Genomic DNA, 14,291 nt, shown 5'->3' on the forward strand with positions numbered 1-14,291 from the left:
GCTGTTAGCCTGAAGTTTTCTTGAAGTTGAGTGCCTTTTAGCAAATGAAAAGCTTTCAGCTCTTCTCTTAGAAGACATTAGCTTGAGTTTGAGTGCCTGTTAGCTTGACTTTATAGCTTAATTCTGAGAAGTCGTTAGCTGGACTCTGTGAAGCTTTAGCTTGAGTTTGAGTTCCTGTTAGTTCAACTTTGAAAAGCTGTTATCTTAACTCTGAGAAGCCGTTAATTCGAACATTTCTATGATTTCTCAAACTGAAATCACACAGAAATCTGTCTATTGCAGATAGGATACTGAATGCTTATAGTTTTCCCACATGATCCCCTTTTAAAAATAGTTCAAAAGAAATTGGTGTCATTCAAAAAGGCTAAATATGAGCACTTCCTTTCCACGGCAGCCTGTCATTCCACTCTTTTCTCCTCACCCTGCCTCTCCTCCCATTTGTCGCGTTCGCTGTTCAGTGTCTGTTTCCATCTCTGCTCTTTCGTTTGTGCCCTCCATCTTCCCCACATGTGGTTTTGCTCTCCATCTCTCTGCTCCACCTCCTCCTCTCTCATCCCTCTCTCACATATGGTTTCTCTCTCTGGATCTGTGTGTGTTTGGTGTTACGTGGAGTTCACTGGGGCTCCCTGCTCACACACAGACGGAGGTGGCTTATGGGTTAGCCTGCCTGTTTCTGCATGTGTGTTTTACGCCGGGTTCAGCAGGGCAGCAGCTGGTTATGCAACACTTTGAATAGTGGGTCAGTTAGACGAAGATGACACTGTTACTCATAGCCTCTTTATTTTCTCTTTCTTTAGTTTTTTTTAAGTGACATTTAGCTCTGAAATGTCATAAAATCAGAGCTTTTAATGGAGGTCAGGTATTTGTCATGTTGGAGAAAAAGAAACCATCCAGCTCCAGTGTTTGTAAATCCAATGCTAATTCAGTTTGTATAGTCCCCTCTAAGTTCTTAGGAAGATTATGACTGCTTTGTTTGCGCTTTGCTCATTTAGCACTGAGAAAACGCAGCACAGTTAACTCATAACAGGAAGGTCAGTCAGAGACCAAGCCGTCTCTTCCTTACTCAGACGTTTTAAACAAGCAGTTGGATTAGGTTTGGATCCAAGCTTTTGTTTCTAAATGATGCTATAAAGAATACTCAGAATTAGTTTTCTGTCATGCCTTCATGGAAATGTACTAATAAATTATCTTTTTTATTGCTTACTTGGAGTGAAAAACTAGCAAAGATAAAAAAAATTTTTTTTAAAGTTTAAGGAATTATTTTTAAAAATCTGAATTTCCTTTGAGCCTAAAAAGCTTCTAATAAAAAAACAACAACTCTTAATTTCAATAATCTCCATAAATCTTTCCATATTTCTGGTTATATTTTTGCAGCTTTGAACTTAGTCAAAGCTGCAGTGTGATAACTCCCTGCTCCTGAAGCTGGTTAGCATATCGCCCTTCGCATGCGGACGTTGTTGATGTTGGTGTTAACGTTCTCAGGCTTCAGCTGATCTTTGAATCTGTGAGTCATTCTCTCTAAATCTCTCTTCCTCTTTCTCAATGTTTTGGTTCAGTTACTGGACCTTTTCACCCAGTGGGACTGGTCCACTTACCTGGCCGACTATGGGAAATCCACCTGCAAATACCTGAGAGTCAACCCACACACTGCGCTGGCCCTGCTGGAGAAGTGAGTAATGGTTTTAGTGTCACTCTGGGCTTCACAGACTGTTTGTGTTTACTGCAGAGGATTAGCATAGCTGTTGCGGCAATTCTCAACAACTTCAAAACTGAAATCACAAGTGAAAGGTCGGGTCCAAAGAATCACTTCCTGAAGCGCAAACCGTACAGGTAGAAGTGTAATGACAGATGTGAGCCTGTTGAAGGCAATGTACTGTGATTGAATTTAGCGCTTTAGCAATACCAGAGCTGATGTTTATGATTAGCGTTTTAGAATTAGCCCACTCTGACCCTAAAACGTTAGATGTCATAGATAACATCTAAAACATTTGTAGATGTTATCTATGGCATCTATAATCATACTAATCTATAAAACCTTAAAAATAATTTAACTCCACATTCAACCCTGCTTTACAGCAGTTTGTCTTTCACACACAGTGTGACGTCAAAGAAAACAAATGTATTAAATGCTGTTGATTCAGATTCAGAAATCAGGCCAGAACCAGAAAATGTGGTTTTAGGGTGGAATGTGAGATCTGTCCCACGTATATGTAAAAAAAAACCAACAACAACAAAATGATGTGGAAATGATTCCCAGCTTATCATCTTCATCTGAACTCCTGTTTCCTGTCATTCCTTCTCCTCCTGTTCGGACAGGTTGTTTAAGCCGTGAGTATCATCTGTATGGTTGTGTGTGTCATGTTGAGTGCAGGCATGCGGCTTTGAACCTCTCCTAACCAGTTTTAATAGCGTGAGTGTGAAATCTCACCTGAGGGACTCTCTGTGTTAATGGAAAATCAGCCGATATGTTGATGATACTGAGGTTTATCTCGACAAAAACGCCGCCCACATCGGTCTGTATCTGAACCATCGATGGCGATGCAGAGATCTGAGCTTGTGTGGTAACACCGATCTGAATCACATCCTCTCTCACACTCAGCCTGCATGAAAACAAACCGTTTTAATCAGTTTGTGGATTAATGGTTTGTGAAAGTTTCTACACCAATAATGTGCTCAAGAACGCGAATACGTAATGAACAAACCCCAAAAAGAGACGAGGAATGACTAAACCTCCTGGAGATCCAGTATGCAACTGCATATCTGTGTATGTCTTTAATGTGTTTACAGTACTGTCAAAAAGTATTTCCCCTTTGCCAGGGGTGTCAAAACCTTTTGTATCAATTTAAAGGTGACCCATTATGCTTCCTTGAACAGATTAGGACACCTCTATGGGTGATACAAAACATGTTAATTACATTCTTTTGCACAAACTCATTCTTAAATTTGCAATTATACAATCATACATCATTGAAAAGCAGAAGTGGAGCCTCCTGCAAAACATAATAAGAATGCAGCAAGTGGTTTCTGGATGGTAAGTCAACAACAAAACACTTGTTTTTTTCAGCAGCCAAAGTACAGCGCATGCAACGGAAAAAACAGCTGACCAAATGTGCTGGAACTCAGCCAGGGTTGCTAGGTAACAGGGCTGGGCATGGCTGAGGTTGCTAGGTAACAGTGGATTCCATTTCAAATGTAACACTACATTTGATAGATCTTTGAAAAAGCTCAGTTTCTAGACACCTAAAATATTAATTTATTGCCAAAAAAGTTTCTGGGTGTTTTTTAAACGGTTGGGCTGCTTCTAGAAGCAGCAGAAACCCAAATGGAAGAATAACATTTATGCAAAAAGTGAATTTTGCATAATAGGACCCCAGAGTACACACTGGTAAAATGCTTCTTTTTTTCTTTTTTTTTAGACTAAAATCACAACAACATTTTATTAAGATTTTTTTACCACCTCTGCAATGAACTAAGCATTAAATATTTCAATTAAACAAATAAAATAGCCATTTAAATTTTGTTTGTAAATCAAAATTTAAATTTTGATTTAAATTGAAGTTCCAAAATGTCTAAATTGCTCCTTTATTAAAACACTTTACAAATGTAATTTAGGCTCGATTTAATCTATTCTCAGCAATAAAAACACAGTTTAAGTCACTCTTTTTTTACATTTTTGTATTTATTTTATTTTAGTAAATTAATCACAAGCAGATTTGGATGCTGCTGCTTTTGAGGTAAAGTCACAGGAAAGATGCAAACCTTGCAGGAGAAACCATAAAACCTGGTTCTATTGCGAGAAGATATTCATTTGTCCGTGATCATGTTCCCATAATTTGAACAAAAAAAGTATTTAGGAACCCAAAAGGTAAATAGTTTTTTATAGGACTGTTGAACAGTTGTTACAGTTGCATTTTCTAACACTCCTCCAACCCCGTTTTGACCTTTCACCCCCTAACCATCTCCTGTCCTCGTTTTTCTGCCTCCAGGATGAAGGAGACGAGCAGGAAGAATGTCGTCCTCGCCCAGTTCAAGAAGGCAGACAGAGACCGACAGAAGCTCATCGACGCCGTCATCAAACAGCTACGCAACCTCATCGCGCATCATCACGCCTAAACGGAGCCTTCTGATTGGTCAGGAGCGCCTTCCTTCAGCCAAAAATCAGAACTAGCACCGCGTTTTGGTTTTCGTTTCCATCCAATCTCCTGCTCTTTAGTTGCTAACCAAGCTTCCGTCAGTTAGCAAATCCTCGTAGAAGCTACAGAGCCTTTATTTTGGTCGAGAAGGAGCAGATTTATGAGCCGAGTCTAAAGGTGCTGCTCCTGAACTTCATCCATGCTGTCAGGTTTGACTTATTCCTCTATAGGGTGCCAGAAGTACGGAAGTCCTGAAAGGCCAAATGAGAAAATAAAACATTTGCAAAGTCTGACCAAATTTCTCTCAACTTCAGAAGTCAAGAGAAAAGTAAAACAAAGATTTTTTTTTCGTCATGGATTTTTTTTGTGAAATTGGAGGATAAGTTTTTTTTTTTTTTAATTGACAATATTTCATTCTAGATGGTTGGTTGTACTTTCACAACTTTTAAGGTCAATAAAAAATAAAGATTTGGTCAGACTTTTTAAAAAAAACAATTCTCATTTGGCCTTTCAGGACTTCCATATGAGCTCGCTGAGACGTAAAACGTTTCCATGGAAACAGTTTATAAGGAATCCATGAACGGCAAATTTAGCCTGAGACTCTTCCATTTTTCCCAACCAAACAGGTTGGTTTAAGAAACGACTTTTATCGTCTTCCACTTCGCTCGTCTTCGTTTCTTGTAGCACAATGATGAAGCACGCTGAATGTACGTCTGAGAGATTATTCTGCCGTTTGTGATGTCATGTTAGGTTGCTGAGAACTTAGAAAAGCACTGAAATAAAGTCTAAAAAAAACAAAGTAAATACAGAATGTTACTGCAATATTTTCTTAAAGGGATACAGTCATATTAAAAAAAAGACACCCACTGGTTGTTGGATCAAAATGTACAAATAGTCTAACATTCAAATACAAACATCCGTTAAAAAAACACACACAAATGGAACCAAAATGGAAACGTTTTGTGAACCTAAGTACACCTTTGGGTGTGTTTTCTTTTTAACATGACTGTAGTTTGGATTCTGCAAAGTGGGGTTGAATGAAAAGCCTAGAAACATTAGTTTAGAGAAAAAAAATCTAAGTTTAAGGAATATTTGGATACTGTGGACTAAGTATGAGCAGTCACTATCTTACCAGGCTTCAGTCTCAGTTATCCTTGTTTGGAAAACAGTTTCTAGCTTATGGAATATTAGCAAATGTGTGGATCCTATGGAGCAGTTATAAGCAGTCAACATCTCATCTTGACTGAAGAACAATCCTATTTTGGAGATATTGGCAATTTATTCAAAAGCGGGGTTCTGTGGAGCAGTCACGAGCTGTCAGTATCATACCAAAGTAGAATTCAACCATTTTAAAATAAAAATTAAAAATCTTTACACTGTTGTCACTTTAGCATTAACAGGTAATTTACATATCAGCTAAAGGTAAAAAAAAAAGAGCTAAAATTGAAGATTAGCTCATTATCTTGTTAGGTTTTCAGTATAAATAGTGGAGTTGGTTTATGGATATGGGAAACCAGATTTATGGAGCTAAAAAAAAAATTTAGTTATAAAAATCTTTGTAACTGAAAATGACATAAAGCTGAAAAAAGTTCAAAACTACCGTTTAGATTCAGTTTTAAAAAATGTCAATTGCAAAAGTTTTTTTTTTTTTTTTTAGAACAACAGGAAGGAAGCATAGATTTGGGAAACCATCTGCAAAACTACGGAACACAATTAGAGCCAAAAAATTTCTTCTTCCTTTTTTTTTGCGGGGAGGACTGAAACAATTTATCTCAAGCTGAAAAAATGTTCAAAACTACTTTTAGATAGCTTACCTTTTTACAGAACAGCAGTGAAACAACAAAATATAAATGTTTTGCTCTCTATGAAGGAATACTTTCTCTGTAAACACAGATGTTTCTGTTTATTGCTGCTAAATTTGGTGGATTTTGTAGAGTTTGGTTGCTTTGACTGATGATATTTATTTAAAAAAAGGCTCTCAAACAACCCCACTTAACAGAAAACCGTCTAACATACAACCTGCAAATACTTGAACCGGTGCCAGAACTTTACACCTCCACACAGAGAGTGAGAGATGTAAAACTAAAGAAAATGGGGGATGTTGTCCAAACATGGCAACTTTTTTCCTCCCAATCCTTTCAGTGAAACTTGATCAGAACAGAAAGGGTGTTTGTTTATAAATGATTATAATGACTGGGTCTTATTAATGCTCCAACCTGGCAACCGCTTTACATTGTTTGTGTAGAACCATTAAACTAATGCCAAGCACACTCAGTGCTGTCTTCCATAACGCCAAAATCACTAATTAAAGCACAACATCTACTTAGTTTCACACTAGATTGTTTCTCAAACTAATAAGAATCTTTTTTTTCTTTGTTTAAATTTTGTTGTTGTTGTTGAACTTGGGTGCAATATTATTGGAAAATGCAGCAGCGCGTTTAATGAATTAACGAACAGTGTGTGCTTTTTAAAGGGATTCAGACCTAAATGTAAGTTTTTCTGTTTCATGAAGAACATTTTGTTCTGCTTTCTGTCCGATTTTGCTGAGCGGCGGCTCATTTTGTGGATTTCTACGAGAGGTTTAGTTATAGTTTGTCTTCTTTTTGGTTTGTTTTTTACTTTTCCAAAAGGGAACGGGGTGTTGAATGTGCCTTTGCTGTACGTTGTTGTTCAGTCAATGAAGCAGCAATATTGCATGTTTAGACAGTTTACTGATGTTTTACATTTAAAAAAAAATTTTCCCACATGTAAAGCGTATAACTGGTTTCACTTGTTTCTGACTAACAGCATTAGTGCATTTTGGAGGGTTTTTGGATATTTTTTGCGTTAAAAAATTATATTTGGTCCTTTTTCTATTGGTTTTTTCAGTCTTCTGTCTGCAGATGTTGTTACTTTGTTTGTTTGTGCGGAGCAAAAACTGTTGACATTAAAAACACTGTACACTCTGATGTAGTGAACCACTAATTAATGAAAATACCAACAAATGAGATATGCCAACAGATTAAAAATGGAAGAAAAGTGCAAACTGTTGAATATTTTCTTCAAGTTTTGTTTATATGAAGATATTTTTGAAATTTAATTTAATTTCTGGCTCAATTTCAAACAAAATTGAAGTAAAGTACGTAAAAGCAAATGGTCCAAGTTTTAGTCCCGGAAAAACTTTGATGCAAAATGTCCAGTGGCAGACCGCTTAACTTCACAACCAAAATGTTTTGTAAAATAACATTTACTGGGAAAAATGTTGAATTTTCTAACTGAATAAGTGATAATAAATTACAAAAATGATTTCAGGCATGTAATTTTCAATACAGATCCCTTAAAATTAGGCGCTTAATTTCACTGAAGAAACCTACATATAAACGCGTTGAAGACATAAATATCTTTGTTTTTGGCTCCTAGAAACAGTTTTACTGATTCACCACCTGAAGGAAATGACAGTAGTGAAGAGACAAAGTGAATTTCTTCTAGGAATTTATCTGAATCCAAAACAAACAAAAGCTCCAAGACGTTTCCAATAAACTGGCCTTTTAGCTCTGACCCATTGTTGAACCACCTTTGTTCAGTTTTCTTAAAACATTCATGTGCTAAAGATTTCTAGAAGGGTGAGTCGGCCCGTTGTCACATTATGATCACTCTGAAAACCTGCTGACTCTTCAGATTTTAGTTCCTTCTTTTAGTTCCTTCTCCAAAGCTTTGTTGGGGTGAACAGTCAGTTGTTCAGTTTTGAAATTTTAATGTGATCACTGCATCCATGTACTCTTCTCTGCAATGTTCACCCTTGTTGTTGTTAACATGTCTGTCATTTTCTGTTTGTACCAGACGATGACGTGCTCTAAAAAATAAAATAAAAAATCACAACAGGCACCAAAAGGTCAAACTTTTAGGTGCTCCTCACTTTTCAGGGACTGGAACCTTTGTATTCGCACGTTTCTGGTACACCCATAAATCTGACGCACAAGTGACATCCGCAAACATCGACAAACATCAAGCCTCTTCTCTTTTCTCTTAGGTCAATTGTTGCTTCAAAAAACGACCTGATTGGACGTTGGAAAAGACTATTGTTGTACTTAAGTTGTGCTAAAAGGAGTTAGCATATTTGCTAACTAGCATTTCGTTGCTAAACATGTTGCAGCAGTACAGACGTCCCCAATGCTCATGTTAGCATCAACAGTTCACAGTTTTAAAGGACTTGTTCCACAGCCAGATTATTTCACTTATAACATGAAAAATATAGGTGAAAAAAAAAATCAATACACAATAATTATTGATTGAAAACAAGCTAAAATTTGAAAACATGCATGTAAGTTAGTTTTGTCTTATTCCAAGTGTACTAAGATATTTGCACTAGAAACTGGATCAAAATTACTTTGTAGAGATTGACAGGAAAAAATATATATATATATATGTTCACATTGCGGGTTAGTTTCTATGGAAGCATGTAGCTGCCAAAATTAAAAATAAATTCAGGAACAGTATCTTGTTAAAATTAGATACTTTCACATTATAACGAGATTTAAAAATACACTATCCTGAGTTTCCTTCTCACCCATTTTTTCTAAACCACATTTAAAAATCCTAGTTTTAGCATTATGACATTTATTATTTGAAAGATATTTTGATTTTTAGGAAATATAAATTTTGTTAAAACAAAGTTTTCTTGTTTTAACAAAATTTTTATGTTATGAAAATAGGACAAGTGTCTTGTTTTGCAAGGTTTTTAAATCTCAATAAAATGAGTTTTCTTGTTTTTAAAAGATTTGGCAGTTAAGTGCTTCCGTAAGTTTCACTTGCTAAAACCAAGGAAGGACGGCGTCTAGAGAAATAAAAGCAGGTAAATCCAGCGTGTCCAACTCCAGTCCTGCAGCGTTTTCCTGCTCTCCTGTGATGTGAACCTTCCCTCCCTGCATATTTTCCAAGGTGTCCAACAGAACGACGGCGCCGCAACATGTGTGTGAGTTATCTCGTTATTTATGCGCTGACAACCCGGGGGTCTCAGTAATGTGGGCTGAAGCAGATCCATCAAATGTCAAAGCCATCTTCATGTTTCATCTGCTGCTCAGTTAGAGCCTTCAGAACCGAGCAGAACCAAGACCAGGCTGTGAAGGATTGGTAGCTTTTAAAGGGATAGTTTCACTTCAACATATATAATAAACCTAGATAAGATTAAGAATAAAGATGAAAACATTTTATCTTCTGTCTATTTTTACTTGCTGAACCATTTTGTTATCTTTTACCGATGCATGCTGATCTTCCGGGTCAGTCAGTTCAGACCCTTCTTGTGTTTCTCTCACTCATATCTGTTCATCTTTATGGATTTGTCTAATCGGATCTCTTTGTTTTCATGTGGCACTCCGATTCGATTGGCCATTCGAACAGGAAGATATGAAAGCTAAATATAGAAACGGGAAGAGATGCGCGATAAACGACGACGACTTCCTGCACGAACTAGTGAACCTGGATCCTGCGGCCAAAAGTGGAAGGAGTCGGTACGCAACCACAAAAAAAAACCAACTCTTGTGTCCTGCAGAAGTATTTGCACCCATTGACTTGCTTATCCAGTTTACACATTTAAACCACAAATTTAACTGGTTTTATTGGGATTTTATGTGCCAGACCAACATGAAGTCGTCTATGATGGTGAAGTGGAATAAAATCATGAAGTACAATAAATATACCATCTGAGTCTAGACTGAACGTTTTGCACAACTTTCTACCTCAAGCTCAGTCTGTTCTCAAGACATTCAATTGGATTTGGGTTTGGACTTTGACTAGGCCATTTTAATACACAATGCTTTGAGCCAATTGTCCCTGGTTCTGTGTTTACCTGTCATCCTGTGGATGATGCTGCCACCGCCATGTTCCATCAACTAAATCATGTGGTTTAGTAGGTTTCAGGATTGGATTCTGGTTGGTTTCAGGATTGTATTCTGGTTGGTTTTCGGTTGGATTCTGGTTGGTTTTCAGTTGGATTCTGGTTGGTTTTCAGTTGGATTCTGGTTGGTTTCCGGTTGGATTCTGGTTGGTTTCCGGTAGTTTCCTGATTAGAGTTCAGTTGGTTTCTGAACAGGTGATTTGTAGAGGTGTTTGGCTCCATATTGTGTTTTGAAAGTTGTTGATAAAGTATAATCTTGGTCTCCTGTGACCTGAGCGTTTGTTACCTCGTGTTTGCTGCTGTTTTACTTCAGGTGTTTCACATCAGAGCTTTGTACCAAAACAGAAGATAAGCTTTGTTCTGCATCCAGCTCATCCTGCACCTGTTCATGTCAACAAAACTCAAAGCATCTCCATCACTTCCTGGTTTGATTCTCCTTTGCATACCGTCTGGCTGAGAGGCTGAAACAATCAGATATCAGGCAAAGATGAATGAAGCAAAGATAACGATCTTTGCTTCATTCAAACAGAGAGGAGCAGATGGATAGATGTACAACAACTAGATCAGGTTGATCTCAGGAGGTTTGAGGCAAAAACTGATGGATGGATGAAAACTGTCTTGTTTCTAAGGTTTCTAAAGATGTTGCTGATGTTTCAGATTAAATCAGCAATAAACTGAATATATTTGGATCAGCAGTCAAACTGGATGGTTTCTGACTGGTTACCAGTGGGTTTCCAGTTGGTGTCTGACTGGTTACCAGTGGGTTTCCAGTTGGTGTTTTATTGGTTACCAGTGGGTTTCCAGTTGGTGTCTTATTGGTTACCAGTGGGTTACCAGTTGGTGTCTGACTGGTTACCAGTGGGTTACCAGTTGGTGTCTTATTGGTTACCAGTTGGTTTCCAGTTGGTGTCTGACTGGTTACCAGTGGGTTTCCAGTTGGTGTCTGACTGGTTACCAGTGGGTTACCAGTTGGTTTCCAGTTGATCTCCGTTTGGATTCTAGTTGATTTCTAAACTGTTTATAAAGTGTAATAGTTTCTGAAGGTCATTAATTTGGATCCCAGTGATCTCCTGGGACGGGACATGAGCCTGACTGGGACTGAAGCAAATGCAGCTGGATTTGAACCGGGCCAGTTCAAATCCCGGCAAAATAATCTCAGGCAGATTATTTTGCCTGAGATTGTTGCGCAGATTAGTTAAAGTAAATAAATGTTTTGTGTTTGTTTCTTTAAGGGCGGCCATGTTCTTTCGGTGCGACCAGCAGCACCAGAGGAGGAGATCCGACTTGGTGAACCTTTGGTAGAAAGGTGGGTTCCAGAACAAAACGCTTAGTAACACACACAGTAGTCTAATGAAGACAGATGAGACAGCACACACACTTTCCCCAGTCTCCTGGTTACTGATGAGCCTCAGGGGGTCAAAGGTTAAATAAACACAAACTCACCTCTTTGCTTGAGTTTCCTTCCCTGTAATTTTTCTGAAGCCTTTTTGTTATAAACCAACACAAAGAAGAACTCCACTTAAAACTCAAACAAATTAGCACAACTTTTCTTACGAATATGTCTCCAAAATAAACAAAATAAAAACATGTCTTTAAAATCACCATTCTGGATATGTTGACCTAATGGACATGATCTTATTCCAGCAGTTTACAGTAAATTAAGATTACATCCTGAGCTACTGAGAGACGCTTTTCTCTCCAACTTGGATTGTGGCTAACCAGTAAACAAACCCACCAGAAAATATTTATTAAAGTAAGTTGATTTAAAGCTGGAAGAGTCCCATGCGTATCATGTTTGACTGGATAATTTATCTGTCTGTTTCCCTCTGGATGCCTGTGGTTCCAATCATCTGGACTTTTCTGTTCATCTCTTTCACTTTTCATCCAAAATGTGTTTTACTAATACTCCCCCCAAAAGATCTGCGGCCAGACCAGAAATTTGTTGCTTTTTTTATTCGTAAAGCAAAGACGACTACTGTGTGTTTATTTCTGTGTGAAGCTCTGCCAGCTGTTCGTTCCTTTTTTTTTTTTTATTTGGACCACGTTTGAGTCTGATCTCTCCACGTTTTAGCGACGTTTTGCTCGTTAGTCCGTCTTTGAGGACATTTTTTTGGACCGTTTTGGCTGGACTGTGCGGTCGGGATTTGGTTTAGGATAAAGGTTGAGGAATGCGTTATGTCACAGTTCTCCACGGTGAGCAGAAAAAACATTAAAGTGTCGGATGGCGTTACTGTAATTCCCGTTTTCTGATCTGATTCAACGCAGACCTCTGGGAATTTTTTTTTGTGAATGTGTGTGTACGTACGAGAAGTCCAGCAGGGAAACTGACTAACAGATCACTGCTATGACTTCTGGGAAATGAGCAGCGATGGTGTACACAATGAATTTCTTTTTTTTTTCTGTCGTTATTTTGCTGGTTGTTTTAGCGGTGAACCGGCACCGTTGCTCGTTTCTGTTCGTAGAGCAGCTGTGTTTAGAAATATCTCAGCGGAGCGTTGAATGTAAAACCCATTATGTCTCAGTGGGTGAATTCCTCTGCAGTTATTGTCTTGTAACTTTAAATGTTCCCGGCATTAGGATTTAATGGGACATTTTAAAAGTTCAAAGTCTTTGACTTGTGCAGAATGTAAAGGATAAAACCTTTCATAAAGTAAAAAATTACAACCAGGGCCACGCTAAGAAAATCAAAACACTTAATTATGAGAATAAATTCAAAATAACATGAGAATGAAGTAGAAATAATACTGGAATATATTTGAAATTGTACAAAATAAAGTTAGAAAATAAAAAGAAAAGGTCCAAATAATATGAGAATAATGTCAAAATACAATAAAATTATAAAAATATGAGTCACTAGTATTTTTGTAAGATAAAAAAGCCTGAAATACTGTGTGCATTTTTTTTACCTGATAAACAATAAACACATGTAACATTTTAGGTAAATTAAATAATTATTCCTTGGCAAAATAATCTGTAAATTAATGTAGAACCAACATTTAAAAACAGTTGTTTACTCTTGTTTTATTAAAAGAAGTGCATATAGTTCATATTTAGTTATCAAAATGTTTTAAAAAGCAAAAAATATATACTGTTATTAAAGGATAAATACTTTGTAACATTTTCCATTAAAACAATGATATGGACCCTATTTGATTTCTGTTTTAGGGGCCACAAAAGAAAAATCAGTTCAGGTGCCACAAACGGCCCCCGCGCCGCACTTTGGACAATACAACAACTGCTTGTTGTCATGGTAGCTTCAGATCTATGCTAGAATAAAAACCCAGACAGATTTATTCCCATTCTCCACCTCAAACGTCTCATCTGGCTGCAAACCAAAACCATTCAGACAATTTCTGATCTACGGCTCAGTGGAGGTTGGATTTTCACAATAAAACTGATTTGAATTTTTGCTGAAAACATCACTTAAAAAAAAAAAAAGTCAGATTAATCCCACTTTATACTAGAATAGCATCTTGTCTTAGTCAGAACAACAGCTCTAAAGCTCTGAACTTGAACTTTTCCCACCACTGATGACGAGACTCAGGAAATAAACGATAAAAAAAGAGACGGACGTGGTGGTGACTTACAACATGCGGGAAAAAACAAACGCTCACGCAGATTAGTAACCCGGTTCGTTTCTCTACTCACAAAGGTAATCATGGTAAAGTTACATACAAACACTCTATTATATCCTCAATGCTCACAAATGATTTATTCAGATAAACACAAACACTTTAGCATGAACGGTGTGAACACCCACACACACACACCCACCCACACGCACACACACACACACCCTGACCTAATGAACCATGTTTTCAAGCCAGAGGCTGTATGTCATCATGGCCAACTGGTGCTACATGTGTTAGCTATAAAGCCCTGATTAACAACAGTGTGTCTCTGTGCAGAGGAGTGCAGTACATGTGTAACTCATGATGGTTGTGAGAAACGCGTTGTTTGACAAACAGACACACTTACGCTGCAGCCCCCCTCCCGTCTCTCTCCTGCAGCGCAGACTAATAGCTTTGCGATGTGCGTTTCGTCTCGTCGGCACCGGGCTGTGTGAACGTCAGCGGGAGAGCGGACGCCTCGAAAACTGGGATTTTTTAAACGATATGTCACTGATTAGCAGCAGGTTGGCAACCTGATTGGGACGGTGATCAAGTAGAGCTCCAGCAGTTGCTTGTAATTCAAAACAAGCCCCCAAAATCCACAAAGTCACAAAATAAGACCAAAAGTAAATATAGACAAAAAGGAACATGCTGAACTAAAAACTGTCTTTTCTA

The 14,291-nt window shown here is 37.7% G+C and overlaps 1 protein-coding gene across 2 annotated transcripts in view; it reads left to right on the forward strand.

Moving 5' to 3' along the window:
- exoc6b (exocyst complex component 6B) overlaps positions 1-7,158 on the forward strand; it is an 89,557-nt gene extending 82,399 nt beyond the window's left edge. Inside the window, exons 21-23 of one of the 2 annotated variants that reach the window (XM_032583064.1) lie at positions 1,557-1,669; positions 2,317-2,328; positions 3,987-7,158. In XM_032583064.1, the coding sequence (XP_032438955.1) occupies positions 1,557-1,669; positions 2,317-2,328; positions 3,987-4,113 (252 nt within the window). In that variant the 3' untranslated portion in view covers positions 4,114-7,158. The remainder of the gene's footprint in view (positions 1-1,556; positions 1,670-2,316; positions 2,329-3,986) is intronic. The other variant, XM_032583065.1, reaches the window with a different exon arrangement.
- The last annotated feature ends 7,133 nt before the right edge of the window (positions 7,159-14,291 follow it).

The sequence above is a fragment of the Xiphophorus hellerii genome, chromosome 14 (genome assembly GCF_003331165.1).
Source record: "Xiphophorus hellerii strain 12219 chromosome 14, Xiphophorus_hellerii-4.1, whole genome shotgun sequence".
Taxonomy (NCBI): domain Eukaryota; kingdom Metazoa; phylum Chordata; class Actinopteri; order Cyprinodontiformes; family Poeciliidae; genus Xiphophorus; species Xiphophorus hellerii.